Raw genomic sequence first — 18,635 nt, forward strand, 5'->3', positions numbered from 1 at the left:
AAAATTATGGGTTGTTCAAAGATTGCGAGGCGCGCAGGTTCTGATTGGATCGGCTCGGGGTGAGCCGTGGCTGCTAATGTTGCAAAAGCGTGGGTTTTTTGCTGGAATCGAGGAGGCAGAGTTGGTGACTGGCAACCCTTAGACTAAATGTGAGCTGTTTTCTCAGCACCCCCAGTTGCCTACCTGCAGAAAAGGTGTGGAGACAGGGCTGGCTCTTCCATTAGGCAAACTAGATGTTTGCCTAGGGCGCTGGCCCTGGAGGGGCACCAAATTGGGCACTCCCACCTTCTTGTTTAAAAAAAAATCCTTCCCCTCCCTCTCCAATTCGCTGCTGTCGTCCCCCATTGCCACCGCTTCTTTCAGCCTCCTTCCCCGTCCTGAATTGCTGCTGCCTTCCCCCATTGCTGCCGCTTCTTTCAGCCTCCTTCCCCGTCCTGAATTGCTGTTGTCTTCCCCCATGGCCACCGCTTCTTTCAACCTCCTTCCCCGTCCCAAATTGCTGTTGCCTTCCCACATTGCTGCCGCTTTTCACCGCCTCCTTCCCTTCCCTCCTTGCCCTGAATTGCTGCTGCCTTCCCCTTTGCCGCCGCTTCTCCCCTCCGCTTGACAGAAGAGCAGATAGGTCTGTGAAGGGGCAGGAGGGGGGGGGCGGCAAGGCTGCCTGGGGTGCTGCGGGCTCTAGGGCTGGCCCTGTGTAGAGAAAGTGGCCTTTGCGGCAACAGGACTTGCCTGCAGAATAATTTGGTTTATGTCGTTTAAAGCCCCATACGGCCCAGGACCTGCTTACCTCTGGGACTGCCTTTCCCCATATGAATCATAGAATTGGAAGCGACCTCCAGGGTCATCTAGTCCAACCCCCACACAATGCAGGAAACCCACAAATACCTACCCCAAATTCTTCACAGGATCTTCATTGCTGTCAGATGGCCATCTAGCCTCTGTTGAAAAACCTCCAAGGAAGGAGAGCCCGCCACCTCCCGAGGAAGCCTGTTCCACTGAGGAACCGCTCTAAACTCACAGACACCTTCCCCTAAATTCACAGGATCCTCATTGCTGTCAAATGGCCATCTAGCCTCTGCTTAAAAACCGCCAAGGAAGGAGAGCCCACCACCTCCCGAGGAAGCCTGTTCCACTGAGGAACCGCTCTAAACTCACAAACACCTCCCCCTAAATTCACAGGATCTTCACTGCTGTCAGATGGCCATCTAGCCTCTGTTGAAAAACCTCCAAGGAAGGAGAGCCCACCACCTCCCGAGGAAGCCTGTTCCACTGAGGAACCGCTGTAACTGTCGGGAAGTTCTTCCTAAGGTTGAGCCGGAAACTCTTTTGATTTAATTTCAACCCCATTGGTTCCGGTCCTACCTTCCGGGGCCACAGAAAACAATCCCACACCCTCCTCTATATGACAGCCCTTCAAGTACTTGAAGATGGTGATCCTATCACCTCTCAGCTGCCTCCTTTCCCCGTTGCCGCTGAAACATGTGATTTTAGAATTTACAGTCTTAGGGAAGGGAAAAGCTATACATACTCAGACTTATAGGTTGGACTTCAGAAAGGCAAACTTCGATAAACTTAAAACTATGCTGGGTAAAATCCCATGGTCAGAAATACTTAGGAGGAAGGGGGTTCAGGTGGGGTGGGAGTTTCTTAAAAGCGAAATACTGAAAGCACAATCACAGACGATTTCTATGAGAAGAAAAAAATGGAGAAAGCCTAAAGAAGCCGAAGTGGGTCCATAAACAGCTCTCTAAAGACTTGAGAAATAAAAAAAACCTCCTTTAGGAATTGGAAGGAGGGCCTTATAACCAAGGATGAATATAAACATATCACCAGTGCTTGTAGAGAAAAAGTTAGGAAAGCTAAAGCTCAGTATGAGCTTATGCTGGCCAAAGATGCTAAAAACAACAAAAAAGGATTCTTTTCTTATGTTCAGAGTAAGAAAAAGAGCAAGGACATGGTAGGCCCAATGCAAGGGCAAGAAAGTGAAATTGTAACAGGTAATGAAGAGAGGGTGGAACTGCTCAATTCCTACTTTTCCTCAGTCTTCTCTTCTGAGGGAAACGGTGCTCAACATGGCAAAAACAGAACATATAAGGAAGGTATGAAGTTCCCACCTAGGGGTAGTACATATAAGGAAGGTGGAACATATAAGGAAGGTATGAAGTTCCCACCTAGGGGTAGTACATAAACATCTAGTTTCTTTAAATGAAACTAAGTCCTCAGGGCCAGATGAATTGCATCCAAGGTTCTAAAAGAGCTCGAGGATGTAATTTCTGAGCCTCTGGCTATTTTTTTTTTTTTTTTGAGAATTCTTGGATAACAGGAGAGGTGCTGGAAGATCGGAGGCAGGCTAATGTTATCCCCATCTTCAAGAAGGGGAAAAAAGAGGATCCAGGTAACTACTGACACGTCAGCTTGACGTCTATACCTGGAAAAGTTTTAAAACAAATCAACAAACAGTCGGTCCTGGAACGTTTAGAAAGAATGGCTGTGATAACTAGGAGCCAGCATGGGTTTCTCAAGAACAAGTCATGTCAGACTAACCTGATCTCTTTTTTTGAGAAAGTGACTACCTTGCTGGATCAAGGGAATGCTGTAGACATCGTTTATCTTGATTTCAGTAAGGCTTTTGATAAGGTTCCACCTACTGTCCTTGTTGACAAGTTGGTAAAATGTGGTTTGGATCCTGTTACCGTTAGGTGGATCTGTAACTGGTTGACAGATCGTACCCAAAGAGTGCTTGCGAGTGGTTCTTCATCCTCTTGGAGAGGAATGACAAGTGGAGTGCCTCAAGGATCTGTCCTGGGACCTGTTTTGTTCAACATCTTTATCAATGATTTGGATGAAGGAATAGAGGGAATGCTTATTAAATTTGCAGATGATACGAAATTGGGAGGGGTTGCAAACACAGAAGAAGATACAGGATACAGGATGACCATGACAGGCTGGAAAACTGTGCTAAAATCAATAAAATGGATTTTAACGGGGATAAATGTAAAATTCTGCATTTAGGTAGGAAAAATCCAGTGCATGATTATAGGATGGGGGAGACTTGTGTTAGCAGTAGTATGTGCAAAAAGGATCTAGGCGTCTTAGTGGATCATATGCTGAACATGAGTCAACAGTGTGATGCGGTGGCTAAAAAGGCAAAGGCAATTTTGCGTTGTATCAACAGAAGTATAGTGTCCAGATCACGTGATGTGATGGTATCACTTTACTCTGCTCTGGTAAGACCTCACCTTGAGTATTCAGTTTTGGGCACCACATTTTAAGAAGGATATAGACAAGCGGGAACGGGTCCAGAGGAGGGCGACGAAGATGGTGAGGGGTCTGGAGACCAAGTCCTATGAGGAAAGGCTGAAGGAGCTGGGGATGTTTAGCCTGAAGAGGAAGCGGCTGAGAGGCGATATGAACACCATCTTCAAGGACTTGAAGGGGTGTCATATAGAGGAGGGTGTGGAATTGTTTTCTGTGGCCCTGGAAGGTAGGACCAGAACCAATGGGTTGAAATTAAATCAGAAGAGCTTCCAGCTCAACATTAGGAAGAACTTCCTGACTGTTAGAGCGATTCCTCAGTGGAACAGGCTTCCTCGGGACTCTCCTTCCTTGGAGGTTTTTAAACAGAGGCTAGATGGCCATCTGACAGTAATGAAGATTCTGTGAATTTAGGGGGAGGTGTTTATGAGTTTCCTGGATTGTGCAGGGGTTGATGACCCTAGAGGTCCCTTCCAACTCTATGATTCTATGATTCCTCTCCAGGCTAAACATCCCCAGTTCTTTCAACCTTTCTTCATAGGACTTGGTCTCCAGACCCCTCACAATCTTTGTCCCAGAGAGCATTACAATCAAGTTCCCCAAACCTTCTTGTGATCAGTCTGACAGATATTGTGGGGAAAGGTTTACTGCGGTTGTAAGACCCCTGGTAGGAGGACCCCTGTGGGGTGACCCCCATTCCCAGCCCCTAATTACTGTATCGCGTTGAAATTAAATCAAAAGCGTTTCAATGGGTTGAAATTGCATCAAAAGAGTTTCCAGCTAAACATTAGGAAGAACTTCCAGACAGAACAGTTCCTCAGGGGAACTGGCTTCCTCAGGAAGGAGGCGGTGGGCTCTCCTTCCTTGGAGGTTTTCCAGCAGAGGCTAGATGGCCATCTGACAGCAGTGTGGATCCTGTGAATTAGACAGATGCAGAGAAGGTGGGCAGGAAGGGGTGCATCAATGCTTAATTCTCGTGGCCCTTTCTTACCCACTCAGGGAAATGCTAGTCAACACTTAGGAGTCAGTGAGCAATTTTTCTCCAGGCCAGTTTAGCACGGGATCCTAGAGGGTTTTGCCATTCTTATGGGCATGGTTCAGGGGTCACTGGGGATGCATGATTGGAGGGAAGGTATTTGTGAATTTCCTGCACTGTGCAGGGGGTAGGACTAGATGACCCTGGAGATCCTTTCCCACTCTTTGAGAGCCAGTTTGGTGTAGTGGTTACGTGCACAAACTCTTATCTGGGAGAACCGGGTTTATTTCCCCACTCCTCCACTTGCAGCTGCTGGAATGGCCTTGGGTCAACCATAGCTTTCGTAGGAGTCGTCCTTGAAAGGGCAGCTGCTGTGAGAGCTCGCTCAGCCCCACCCGCCTCACAGGGTGTCTGTTGTGGGGGGAGAAGATATAGGAGATTGTGAGCCGCTCTGAGTCTCTGATTCAGAGAGAAGGGCTGGTATAAATCTGCAAGTCTTCTTCTTATGATTCCATGTTATGACCGCTGTGTGGTGACTCTATAACTCAGCCCCCTCTGAATGGTCACAATGTTTTCTGAATGGTCACAATGATTCTGAACAGTCACAGTGTTTTCTGTCTTCCTTCCCCCAGGCTTCTGGAGGCGCAGCTTCAAGACCAGCGAAGGGAGCATGAGGAGGAGGTAGAAGCCTTGAAGGACCAAATCGAGGCCTTGAGGGAAGAGATGGAGAAGCAGCAGGACATCTTCTACCAGACACTTCAGCTCTCTCCGGAAGCCCAGGTGGAGTTCGGCATACAGCAAGAAATCACAAGGCTGACCAACGAAAACCTGGTATGCACAGCTGGGCAAAAGCCTCAGTTTTTGCTCCTGCTTGTGGGTGGGCGGGGTTTAGGCTTGCCAAGTCCCCACAGCCTCTGGTGGGGGACTTTTTCCAGTGGGCCAGTGGGGGGATCATCGTGCTGGTGATGTCACAACCATAGTACCATAGAGTTTTCCTCCCAAATTACTAGAGTGTCTGGGGAAACCATAGTGTTTCCCCAGAAATGCCCAGAGTGGCCAGTGTGTGATGTTGCCGGTGTGATGGCGTCACTTCTGAATGAATAACTTGTTGGGTGGGCTACAGAGTGGATGGACATCCCTTGTACACAGATTCCCACTTGGGATTTCTTGCAACGCTAGTCTTTGGGTTGGATCCAATCAGTTTTTCCCACTGGTGAAAAGAGGAGAAAAGATTCACTGCTTTGGTCTCCCAGTATGGCTGTATGGAAGATCATGGGACCATTGTGGACAAAAGCTATGGGCAGGGCTTTTTTTGTGGCAGGAGCTCATTTGCATATTAGGCCACACCCCTCTGATGTCGCCAGTCCTCCAAGAGCTTACGGGGCCTTAGAGAGCCAGTTTGGTGTAGTGGTTAAGTGTGCGGACTCTTATTTGGGAGAACTGGGTTTGATTCCCCCACTCCTCCACTTACAGCTGCTGGAATGGCCTTGGGTCAGCCATAGCTCTGGCAGAGGTTGTCCTTGAAAGGGCAGCTGCTGTGAGAGCCCTCTCCAGCCCCACTTACCTCACAGGGTGTCTGTTGTGGGGGGAGAAGATATAGGAGATTGTAAGCCACTCTGAGTCTCTGATTCAGAGAGAAGGGCTGGGTATAAATCTGCAATTCTTCTTCTTCTACTGTAAGCTCCAGGAGGAGTGGCTACATGAGGAGGTGGCCCAATATGCAAAGAAGTTCCTGCTACAAAAAAGCCCTGGCTATGGGGCTGAGGGTTGTAATATGCAAGAGAATTGAGGAAATCTGAGTGGGGGGAAAGCTGACTGTAAATCCAGCTCATAGTCTCTACCTGCAGACAAATGCTATTGGGGTAGATGTAAACTACCAGCCAGGGCTTTTTTTGTAGCAGGAATCCCCTTGCATATTAGGGCACATACCCCTGATGTAGCCAATCCTCCAAGAGCTTACAGGGCTCTTAGTACAGGGCCCACTGTAAAATCCAGGAGGACTGGCTGCATCATGGGGGGTGTGGCCTAATGTGCAAAGGAGGTCCTGCTAGAATTCCTTACAGGGCTCTTCATACAGGGCCTGCTGTAAGCTCCAGGAGGATTGGCTACATCAGGGGGTGTGGCCTAATATGCAAAGGAGGTCCTGCTAGAATTCCTTACAGGGCTCTTCTCACAGGGCCTGCTGTAAGCTCCAGGAGGATTGGCTACATCAGGGGGTGTGGCCTAATATGCAAAGGAGGTCCTGCTAGAATTCCTTACAGGGCTCTTCATACAGGGCCCACTGTAAGCTCCAGGAGGATTGGCTACATCAGGGGGTGTGGCCTAATATGCAAAGGAGGTCCTGCTAGAATTCCTTACAGGGCTCTTCATACAGGGCCTGCTGTAAGCTCCAGGAGGATTGTCTGCATCATGGGGGTGTGGCCTAATGTGCAAAGGAGGTCCTGCTACAATAAAAGCCCTGCTATCAGCCATGATCCAATTGCTCATGCAGAGCAGCTCACACTGCAAGGCCTCTGATTCTTCCCTCTGCCACAGTCGAACACTGCAGTAGCGTATGAAAGGATACAACACAGTGATAATCAGCATCTGCCTCCCTTCCCCCAAATTCCCACTTGAGAAATCGACCCCATTACGTTGGATCAAAAACAGCTGCAGCATGTCTCAGTTCTCCCTCTGGAAGCAAAGATCTGCATTTGAGATTTAGGGAAATCCCTGCCAGTCAGCAAGCACCAATCAACATCAGGGCTTTTTTTTGAGCAATAACGCACAGGAACACAGTTCCAGGTGGCTTGGCATCAGGGTGGAATTCTAGCAGGAGCTTCGTTGCATATTAGGCCCCATCCGCCTGATGTAGCCAATCCTCCAAGAGCTTACAAGGCTCTTTTTTGTAAGCTCTTGGAGGATTGGCTACATCGGGGGTGTGTGGCCTAATATGCAAAGGAGCTCCTGCTAGAATTCCATCCTAGGTGTAGCCTAATATGCGAATTAGTCCCTACTGGGCTTTTTGCTACAAAAAAGCCCTGTGTGAAACAATGGTGATCTTAGGGGGCATGGCCTAATGTGCAAATGAGTCCCTGCTGGGCTTTTTCTACAAAAAAAGCCCTGATCGACATAGATTGTTTGTCCCTGTCAGCTCTGCAGGGCCAGACCAGATCCCCCCACCCAGTTCCCCCCCCTGCTTGCAGCCCTCAAAGCCTACACAGGCAGCCAGCAACTGAGCCACTCTTTGCCCGATTCGCCTGGTGCGGCTGCTGCTGGCGTTGTTGCCAAGTTTGCCTCTCTCTGCCTCTCCCCCGAAGCTTTGTCCAAGGGGCTTCTGAGAAGGTGCCCACAGGCTGCAGCGGGGGTCACCAGCAGCGGGGCTCTGAGATCATTTACATGGGCCTCCCCAAGATTTTGACTGCCTAGGGGCCTCCATAGGGTTTAATTTGGCGCTGCAGTAGGGTTGCCAATCCCCAGATGGGGGCAGGGGATCCCCCGGTTTGGAGGCCCTCCCCCCGCTTCAGGGTAATCAAAAAGCGGGGGGAGGGAAGGGAAATGTCTGCTGGGTATTCATGATTCCCTATGGAGACTTATTCCCATAGAAAATAATGGAGAATTTATCCACGGGTATCTGGGGCTCTGGGGGCCCTGTTTTTTGAGGTAGAGGCACCAAATTCTCAGTGTAGTATCCAGTGGCTCTCCCCAAAATACTCCCTAAGTTTCAAAAAGATTGGACCAGGAGGTCCAATTCTATGAGCCCCAAAAGAAGGTGCCCCTATCCTTCATTATTTCCTATGGAAGGAAGGCATTTAAAAGATGAAGACATTGGATTTATATCCCGCCCTCCACTCAAGAGTCTCAGAGCGGCTCACAATCTCCTTTATCTCCCTCCCCCACAACAGACACCCTGTGAGGTAGATGAAGATATTGGATTTCTATCCCGCCCTCCACTCGGAAGAGTCTCAGAGCGGCTCACAATCTCCTTTCCCTTCCTCCCCCACAACAGACACCCTGTGAGGTAGATGAAGATATTGGATTTATATCCCCCCCTCCACTCCGAAGAGTCTCAGAGCGGCTCACAATCTCCTTTCCCTTCCTCCCCCACAACAGACACCCTGTGAGGTAGATGAAGATATTGGATTTATATCCCGCCCTCCACTCCGAAGAGTCTCAGAGCGGCTCACAATCTCCTTTCCCTTCCTCCCCCACAACAGACACCCTGTGAGGTAGATGAAGATATTGGATTTATATCCCGCCCTCCACTCCGAAGAGTCTCAGAGCGGCTCACAATCTCCTTTCCCTTCCTCCCCCACAACAGACACCCTGTGAGGTAGATGAAGATATTGGATTTATATCCCGCCCTCCACTCCGAAGAGTCTCAGAGCGGCTCACAATCTCCTTTCCCTTCCTCCCCCACAACAGACACCCTGTGAGGTAGATGAAGATATTGGATTTATATCCCGCCCTCCACTCCGAAGAGTCTCAGAGCGGCTCACAATCTCCTTTCCCTTCCTCCCCCACAACAGACACCCTGTGAGGTAGATGAAGATATTGGATTTATATCCCGCCCTCCACTCCGAAGAGTCTCAGAGCGGCTCACAATCTCCTTTCCCTTCCTCCCTCACAACAGACACCCTGTGAGGTAGATGAAGATATTGGATTTATATCCCGCCCTCCACTCCGAAGAGTCTCAGAGCGGCTCACAATCTCCTTTACCTTCCTCCCCCACAACAGACACCCTGTGAGGTAGATGAAGATATTGGATTTATATCCCGCCCTCCACTCCGAAGAGTCTCAGAGCGGCTCACAATCTCCTTTACCTTCCTCCCCCACAACAGACACCCTGTGAGGTAGATGAAGATATTGGATTTATATCCCGCCCTCCACTCCGAAGAGTCTCAGAGCGGCTCACAATCTCCTTTCCCTTCCTCCCCCACAACAGACACCCTGTGAGGTAGATGAAGATATTGGATTTATATCCCGCCCTCCACTCCGAAGAGTCTCAGAGCGGCTCACAATCTCCTTTCCCTTCCTCCCTCACAACAGACACCCTGTGAGGTAGATGAAGATATTGGATTTATATCCCGCCCTCCACTCCGAAGAGTCTCAGAGCGGCTCACAATCTCCTTTCCCTTCCTCCCCCACAACAGACACCCTGTGAGGTGGGTGGGGCTGGAGAGGGCTCTCACAGCAGCTGCCCTTTCAAGGACAACCTCTGCCAGGGCTATGGCTGACCCAAGGCCATGCTAGCAGGTGCAAGTGGAGGAGTGGGGAATCAAACCCGGTTCTCCCAGATAAGAGTCTGCACACTTAACCACTACACCAAACTGGCTCTCTCCAGTTTGTGCAGTCTGTGCACAATGTGCAGTCCCTTGAAATGTGATGGCCAAAACTGCCTTTGGAGTTCAATTATGCTTGTCACACCCTTGCTCCTGGCTCCACCCCAATGTCTCCTGGCTCCACCCCCAAAGTCTCCTAGCTGCACCCCAAAGTCTCCAGATATTTCTTGAATTGGACTTGGCAACCCTACACTGCAGCTCCATATATTGGGGAGGTTTCAGACAGGTGAAGGAAACTAATATGTCCTCTACCATCTCTGTATCCACAAAACGATGTACTTGGGAATATTACACTGGATAGAATAGGTCTCGTCCCTCCCCCGACACCACCCCAAGCAACAGCTTTCGTGGCTAAGGGCCCGCTGACGACTCTTCCACTTTTTACAGCGGTCTTTTTTAATAGAAGAACTTTATCACACTCAAACAGACGTGTCAGAATCATTTAAATGCGAATGTCAGGCGCTGCGGCGAAAGCACCGAGGTGGTAAATTGTAAATTATCGTTTGTGGTATAATACTTCCCGGAGAAGTCGGGAATCAGTGACCTGCGGACGTTTCCGGAAGCATCCGAGGGCGATCTTCTCGCTTCTGACACTCGGCAGTAATTGGAAGGAGGAAGCCCTGACAGATCAGATGCCAATCCCCATATTGTTTTTAATCTAATTATTTGTGTTTAAGCAAGACGCTTTATGAAATCCAGCACAGGAGGGGGTCTTTGGGGATCAATTTGCCAGTTGTGGCGTCATCGGTCTAAATCTCTTCGCTGTTGTCTTGCTGGGAATTCTTATAAAACAGCTCCAAATTCTAGAGGGCATGCAAAAATTAATAACATAAGACAGGCCCTGTGTGAGTACCTGATACAACTGGGAGAACTTTGAAATCTCCGCGCCCCCCCCCCCGCCACCCCAGCCTTTGTTGTTCACCAGCTTGTAAATCAAATTGTACCTTATGGAGATCCAACCAGGAAGAAGTGGGAAGTTGACGGGGAGGGCAGTATTCTCTTGGGGAAGGCCGCAATTTCACCTGCACTGCAAATTTTATTGGGATTAAATTCAGGGCGGGAAGGTACCAACTGAATATTAGGGAAAACTTTTTTACAGTGAGAGTTGTTCAACAGAGCTTCCTGAAAGTTAGAGCAATCGCTCAGTGGAACAGGCTTCCTCGGGAGGTGGTGGGCTCTCCTTCCTTGGAGGTTTTTAAACAGAGGCTGGATGGCCATCTGACGACAATGAGGATCCTGTGAATTTAGGGGAAGGGGTTTGTGAGTTTCCTGCATTGTGCAGGGGGTTGGACTAGATGATCCTGGAGGTCCCTTCCAACTCTGATTCTATGATTCTAACAGTGGAATCAGCTGGGGAGGCAGTGAGCTCCCCCTCCCTGGAAGGCTTTAAGAAGCAGCTGGACAAACACTTGTCAGGGATGCTCTAGGACAGGGGTGTCAAACATGCGGCCCAGGGGCCAAACCAGGCCTATCAGGCCCCCCGAGCAACTAGCTCTTTTCTGCTTCCTTCTCCCTCTCTCTCGCTTCCTTTTGCATCTCAGCTTGCTTTATAAGGTTTGCTCAACTGCACAGGAGCTACAGAGCAAAACCTCGATTTTCTCCATTGGCTGATGCTCCTTCCTCTCCTGGCCCCCTGGGGAGGGAAGGAAAGAGCCAGAGCTTCCCTTGCTCAGTTCCCTGGGTCCCAAGGGAGAATGATGCAGAATAAAAGGGGATAGAACATAAGGGAAGCCATGTTGGATCAGGCCAGTGGCCCATCCGGTCCAACATTCTGTCATACAGTGGCCATTATCTTATCTTAATCTATTATTGCATCTCTGGGCTTACTGCTGTACTGATATATAGAATGCACCCAATGGAAACCACCACCTGTGACATATATGCTGTTTGTTTTATTGTATTTTATGGTTTTAGCTTGTAGTTTTTGTTTTAACTTCTATTGTTATCCATCCTGAGCCCACTCGCAGGAAAGGGCGGAATACAAATTAACAAAAATAAATTTAAAACCCAGGTGCCATCAGGAGGTCCATCAGTGGGACCAGGACACTAGAAGCCCTCCCACTGTTGCCCCCCCCCCCCCTAAAGCACCAGGAATACAGAGCATCACTGCCCCAGACAGAGTGTTCCATGTATACCTTGTGGCTAACAGCCACTCATGGACCTTTGCTCTTAAGGACATAAGAGAAGCCACGTTGGATCAGGCCAGTGGCCCATCCAGTTCAACACTCTGTGTCACACAGTGGCCAAAAAACCCAGGTGCTATCAGGAGGTCCACCAGTGGGGTCAGAACTCCAACAGTCCTCCCAACTGTTGCCCCCCCAAGCACCAAGAAGACAGCATCACTGCCCCAGACATAAGAACATAAGAGGAGCTACGTTGGATCAGGCCAATGGCCCATCCAGCCCAACACTCTGTGTCACACAGTGGCCAAAAAACCCAGGTGCCACCAGTGGGGCCAGGACACTAGAAGGCCTCCCACTGTTACCCCTCCCAAGCACCAAGAATTCAGAACATCACTGCCCCAAACAAAGTTCCATCTATAACCCTAATAGCCACTGATGGACCTCTGCTCCATACGTTTATCAAATACCCTGTTGAAGCTGTCTATGCTTATAAGAACATAGGAGACAGGGGAAGCTGCTGGGGTTCTTCTGTGAAAATAGCAAATCACAAAACAGAGGCATATATTTAAAAGTAAATCAGCCTTTTTTCAAAAAGCCGCCTTTGGAAGGAAGCCCAGCTAACAAGGGACGTGGCAGAGGCGATGTCAGCCAATTTCTTTGACGGTCGACATCCTCTGGACCTTAACTGGTGTTTATCATTTCTGCTGCACTTTTAATTTAGTGAAGTGTTTTATAACCTTTGTGTTTGTCCAGAGGCTCATTGTAAACATTCAGCAGAGTCAAGTGAGTTAAAGCCTTCCTTGATCTATACCAAGGGTGGGCAAACTTGCTTAACGTAAGAGCCACATAGAATAAACGTCAGATGTCTGAAAGCCGCAAGACATGAACAAATATCACACACACACACACACACACATCTTTATTAAAATTCTTAAGACTTTCTTTGTACAGAAAGATAGAATGCATATGCATGCACTTCACAACATGACCAAGCTAGAAGGAGACTTTAAGAAAAAAAAAAACAGTGGGAATAACAGTCCACCATAAGACCAGCATAGGGAAAGGTTAGGGAATGATTTTTTTTTTTTTTTGGCACCAGTGGGAAAAGGGAACACACATGTACCATATAAATCACTAACCACCGTTTGCATCATTATGCATTTCTCTTTGCCTTGACACCAAGATTAGCAGATACAGCTCCTACAAGAGCTATGAAACTAAGCTGATTCCTGATTCTGAGCGGCATAAGCCAGCTCTGGACTCCAGAGCCGGCCCACGGATCTGCTGAACCGCATAGCCTCCATCTTCATGGAATCTTGAGTTTCAGCGCCGCTGCATCAGGCAGCCAACTCAGCATAGGTGGCGAAGAGAAAGGGGCAGCCAGGTTTTCAAAATCATTCAGCGTCACCCTGATCCACATGACAAACGATGGGCTTCGCTGTTCTGTGAGAAACTCGCGAGGTGTGATTGATTAGACCGGTGCCGGCTGAAATAGACCCTGGATGAGAAATCAATGTGTGGCTTTAAGATCCTGGGTTGTGCATTCCAGGGGACCATCTTTGGTTGTGTGTTTTAACTTTTTTTAGTACTTCGCAGAGGAAAACGCAACTCCTAACAAATGAAAAAAAAACCCTTTCCCAAGAGATGTTTTAATTTTATTGATCACAACAGAGATCCTGCTGCTTCTCCAAAATGCTCGGGGTAGCATGCAGGGCTTTTCCCCATGTTATCTTCACAACAACCCTGTGAGGTAGACCAGGCTGAGGACAAGAGGCTTCATCAAGGGCCGCCAAGTGGCCGTCACAGCTCAGCAGGAATCTGAACCCATGCCTAAGACCAGTGTCTGCTCCACTGCATCTTGTCTAGTTTTGGTTTCTTGTAGCAAACTAACCAAGACTCCTCTGAATAGTATAACACAGGAAAGATTTAGGCCTTCTCATGTGTCAGTCATGATGTACCCAGGGTTCTCTGTATACCCATGAACAGAATAGTTATGGCTCTTTCAGTCTGTTGAATTCAACTCATAGGAACACTTGAAGCTGCCTTAATACTGAATCAGACCCTTGGTCTATCAAGGTCAGTATTGTCCACTCGAACTGGCAGCAGCTCGCCAGGGTCTCTCAACACACCTACTACCTGGCCCTTTTTAACAAGAGATACCATAGATTGAACCAGGATCTTTGGATACCAGGAACTTTCTCAACACCTACTACCTGGTCCTTTTTAACTGGGGATACCATGGATTGAACCAGAGTCTTTGGATACCAGGGTCTTTCTCAACACCTACTACCTGGTCCTTGTTAACTGGATACTTTGTAGAGCCAGTTTGGTGTAGTGGTTAAGTGCGCGGACTCTTATCTGGGAGAACCGGGTTTGATTTCCCACTCCTCCCTTTGCAGCTGCTAGCATGGCTTTGGGTCAGCCACAGCTCTGGCAGAGGTTGTCCTTGAAAGGGCAGCTGCTGGGAGACCCCTCTGCAGCCCCACCCACCTCACAGGGTGTCTGTTGTGGGGGAGGAAGGGAAAGGAGATTGTGAGCCGCTCTGAGACTTCGGAGTGGAGGGCGGGATATAAATCCAATATCATCTTCTTCTTCTTCTTCTTTGTGCCTTCCTTTTAGGATCTGAAAGAGCTGCTAGAAAAACTGGAAAAGAATGAAAGGAAACTGAAGAAACAACTCAAGATCTACATGAAGAGAGTTCAAGATTTCGAAGGTAAGCCTCGACTTATGCCCCTCACACTAGGGTTGCCAGGTCCAATTCAAGAAATATCTGGGGACTTTGGGGGTGGAGCCAGGAGACATTGGGGGTGGAGCCAGGAGACTTTGGGGGTGGAGCCAGGAGCAAGGGGGTGACAAGCATGATTGAACTCCAAAGGGAGTTCTGGCCATCACATTTAAAGGGACCTTCCATCCTTCTGAGGTTGGTAGAATGAGTACCCAGCTTGCTGGGGTGGTGGGGCGGGGGAGTGTAGGTGGCTGGGGAAGGCAATGGCAAACCACTCCGTAAAAAGTCTGCTGTGAAAATGTCATGATGTGACGTCACTCTATGGGTTGGTAACGACTCAGTGCTTGCACAGGGGACTACCTTTACCTTATAATCTAGCATACCTCTCTGAGATGGGGCTGCACAGTCCTGCTGTCTTGCCCCCAAGAAGACACACTGGCTGAGTGCTTCTTACTGTCAGCTCCACCCCAATCCACCTCCAGTCCTTTTTAAAAAAAAAAATAATAAAAGCAAACTTTATGTATTCATAAAGCATCATAGCAATGAAAAGAGAAAAGAATGCAGTACAATAAAAAGTAGAGACATCACCCTGCCAACGAAAGTCCGTATAGTCAAAGCGATGGTATTCCCAGTAGTAAAGTATGGTTGGGAGAGCTGGACCATAAGGAAGGCCGAGCGCAGAAGAATAGATGCTTTCGAGCTGCGGTGCTGGAGAAGACTCTTGAGAGTCCCTTGGACTGCAAGAAGATCAAATCAGTCAGTCCTCAGGGAAATCAACCCAGACTGTTTCCTGGAAGGTCAGATGCTGAAGCTGAAGCTCAAATACTTTGGCCACCAAATGAGAAGGGAGCACTCACTGGAGAAGACCCTGATGCTGGGAAAGGCAGAAGGCAAAAGAAGAAGGGGACGGCAAAAGAGGAGATGGCTGGACAGCGTTACTGATGTAACAAACATAAATTTGAGCAGACTTTGGAGGATGGCGGAAGACAGGAGGGCCTGATGTGACTTGGTCCATGGGGTCTCAAAGAGTTGGACTCAACTGTGCGACCGAACAACAACAGCAACCCCAATACGGCAAATGTATAAACAGCAAGCATACAAATATAATAACCATGAGTGAAAAAAAGAGGAATATTGATACAGTTACCGTATCAGTGTATTAACCTGCGATTACCAACCGTTAACCTATTTAAGGCGCCGTAAGAATAAACATATACCTTAAAAAAATAAGAGACCTTGAACTCAGTAGTGGGAGATCCTGAGCCAAAAAAATAAAAATAAATTGAAAATAAAATTAAAATAGCCAAGAATGATATGTACTGTTAGATGAAAGAAAATTGTATCTGGACGTAAAATCCAAAACCGGAGCCCATGTAAATACAAACTAGTCCTTTTTTTTCTAGTTCAGCTCCTACCAACAAAGGAAGAGCCCCGTGGCAGAGTGTTAAAGCTGCAGTACTGCAGTCCCAAGCTCTGCTCATGACCTGAGTTCGATCCCCAGCGAAAGCTGGTTCAGGTAGCCGGCTCCAGGTTGATTCAGCCTTCCATCCTTCCGAGGTCGGTAAAATGAGTACCCAGCTTGCAGGGGGGAAGTGTAGATGACTGGGGAAGGCAATGGCAAACCACCCCGTAAAAAGTCTGCCGTGAAAATGTTGTGAAAGCAAAGTCATCCCAGAGTCGGAAACGACTGGTGCTTGCACAGGGGACCTTTCCTTTCCTCTCCTACCAACAATGCGGAGGAAGTGCTCCATCTGGTGGCATTCAATGTTATAAAGTTGTGGCTCTCAGAATCCCTATTTTTATATATATATATATATATTTGCAGCTGTAGTTGAAATGCCTCATCAAGAAAAGACTGAAGAAAGCAGACATCTGTGCTGCCGTATAACTCTTTTTTGCCTTGGAGGCTTGACAGAATGATTAGCGGTGGCAGGCTGTGATTCTGAAGACCAGTTTCGGAAAGCTGGTCATTAAATGAAATTAAGCTGAATGAACGGGGGCGGTGGGGGGGGGGAGAGATTCTGTATTGTGGGCAGCTGGCACAGATGGCCGTCGTCGCCGTAATTCACTTACATCGAACTGACACCGCATTAGTTGAATTGCGTCTTAATATCCATTTGGTTAATAAATTTTTCGCAACTGCATTCCTTGGCCCCCGGAGGTTCAATGCCACCGTGCGCCGCTTGCTGAAGTGATGGCGGTAACGCTCTTAGGAGTATCCGGATGGTCACCGTCTTTGCAAACCATTAGATGGTTGGGGCTGGTTCCTTTGGGACCGGTCCAAAGTTTTCAGAACTTAACCTTGAACGTTATCAGCCATCCGGACACTTCTGACTTAAGGCAACCATGCAGATTAACATCCTGTCATTAAACAGCTTTGCAAACTGAAGGCCGCGGCTTCCTTGACTGAGTCAATCCCATCTTGGTGCCTTTCATTTTCCCCAGCATTATTGTCTTCTCCAGGAATGCTTGTCTTCACTGAGAGCCAGTTTGGTGTAGTGGTTAAGTGCGCTGACTCTTATCTGGGAGAACCGGGTTTGATTCCCCACTCCTCCACTTGCAGCTGCTGGAATGGCCTTGGGTTAGCCATAGCTTTCGCAGGAGTTGTCCTTGAAAGGGCAGCTTCTGGGAGAGCTCTCTCAGCCCCACCCACCTCACAGGGTGTCTGTTGTGGGGGAGGAAGATAGATTGTGAGCCACTCTGAGACTCTGATTCAGAGAGGAGGGCAGGGTATAAATCCAATATCATCATCTTCTTCTTCTTCCTAATGTGACCAAAGTATGTCAGCCTCAGTTTAGTCATTTTAGCTTCGAGAGCAGGGGTGCCAAACATGCTGAGTCATTCTCTTGCGGGAGCTTTCGAGGCTGTGACATGCTAATAGCCAATCCATATACAGAAGAACCCCCTCAGGTAAACTCCTCCATTAGCATGTCACAGCCCAGGAAGCTCCTACAAGATAATGACTCAGCCCTACTCCAGCTGCCTAAGTATAAATTACCTGCCTACCAACTTCTTCTCAGTTTGACCCAGAGAGAACTCCAGTTTTCAGGGTTACACCTCTGAGGATGCCAGTCACAGTCGCTGCCGAAACGTCAGGTCTCACAATGCCAAGACCATGGCCACAAAGCCTGGAAAATCTACAACAACCAACGTTCTTTAAATTTGTTAATTTTACTATGTTGCCGCTGGATTCTAACTTTGTACCACTTTGCATTCTTAACCTATAGCTTTGCCCACCAACCATCTATATCTATGCCCACCAGCTATCTATAACTTTGCTCACTGTAAAAGGTAAAGGTAGTCCCCTGTGCAAGCACCAATCGTTTTCGACTCTGGGGTGACGTTGCATTACAATGTTTTCATGGCAGACTTTTTACAGGATGGTTTGCCATTGCCTTCCCCAGTCATCTACACTTTCCCCCAGCAAGCTGGGTACACATTTTACCGATCTCGGAAGGATGGAAGGCTGAGTCAACCTGAAGTCGGCTACCTGAACCAGCTTTCTCTGGAATCGAACTCAGGTCATTATCAGAGGGCTCCAACTACAGCACTGCAGCTTTACCACTCTGTGCCACGGGGCTCGTTTGCTCAGTGTACCCCATTCCATTCTCTGAAGAAGTAGGCATGCCTACAAAAGCTTCCATTCTGAATAAAACTGTGGTGGTCTGGAAGGTGCTACTGAACTCCTACTTGGTTCCAAGCATTAGCATTCAAGTGCCAGTCTACACAACCGGATTATTTCGACACTGCCATCAGCCACTGCAATCGACACTGCCATCAGCCACTGCCCTGATCTTAACTGTGACTAATTTTGTCGCCAAAACGATGAGAAACGTGCATTTCTATGGGCCGCAATTAAGAGTTCACCTCCATTAAGTCTGCATCAACAGCACTAGCTTAAAATGTGCTGAATTGCAACAGTCGGCTTAAGCATCCTAAGCAACAATTACGTTTTTCTAAGCCGATTGAGTTTAGCGGGCTTTTTTTTTGTTCCGCCATCAAGTCGCCGCCGACTTAGGGTGAGCACATAAGGTTTTCGAGGCAAGAGATGTTCAGACCCACAAATATGCCATTGTCTGCCCAGGGCCTGATTGAACCCTGTGGGGACCCCAAGGCAGTCAAAATCTCGGGGGCCACTTGCAAATTATCTCAGAGTTAGGGTACCCGCCCTGCTGCCCCCACTGCAGCCTTCAGGCACCTTTTCAAAAGCCCCTTTGACAAAGCTGCAGGGGAGA

General features: G+C 48.4%; 1 protein-coding gene across 5 annotated transcripts in view; it reads left to right on the forward strand.

The window, feature by feature from the left end:
• Window positions 1-18,635, forward strand: part of MYO5B (myosin VB) — a 520,179-nt gene that overhangs the window by 478,441 nt on the left and 23,103 nt on the right. For all 5 annotated transcript variants that reach the window (XM_060236175.1, XM_060236177.1, XM_060236176.1 and 2 more), the window contains 2 exons: window positions 4,864-5,062; window positions 14,295-14,388. In XM_060236175.1, the coding sequence (XP_060092158.1) occupies window positions 4,864-5,062; window positions 14,295-14,388 (293 nt within the window). The remainder of the gene's footprint in view (window positions 1-4,863; window positions 5,063-14,294; window positions 14,389-18,635) is intronic.

Source organism: Heteronotia binoei, chromosome 4 (assembly GCF_032191835.1).
Source record: "Heteronotia binoei isolate CCM8104 ecotype False Entrance Well chromosome 4, APGP_CSIRO_Hbin_v1, whole genome shotgun sequence".
NCBI lineage: Eukaryota > Metazoa > Chordata > Lepidosauria > Squamata > Gekkonidae > Heteronotia > Heteronotia binoei.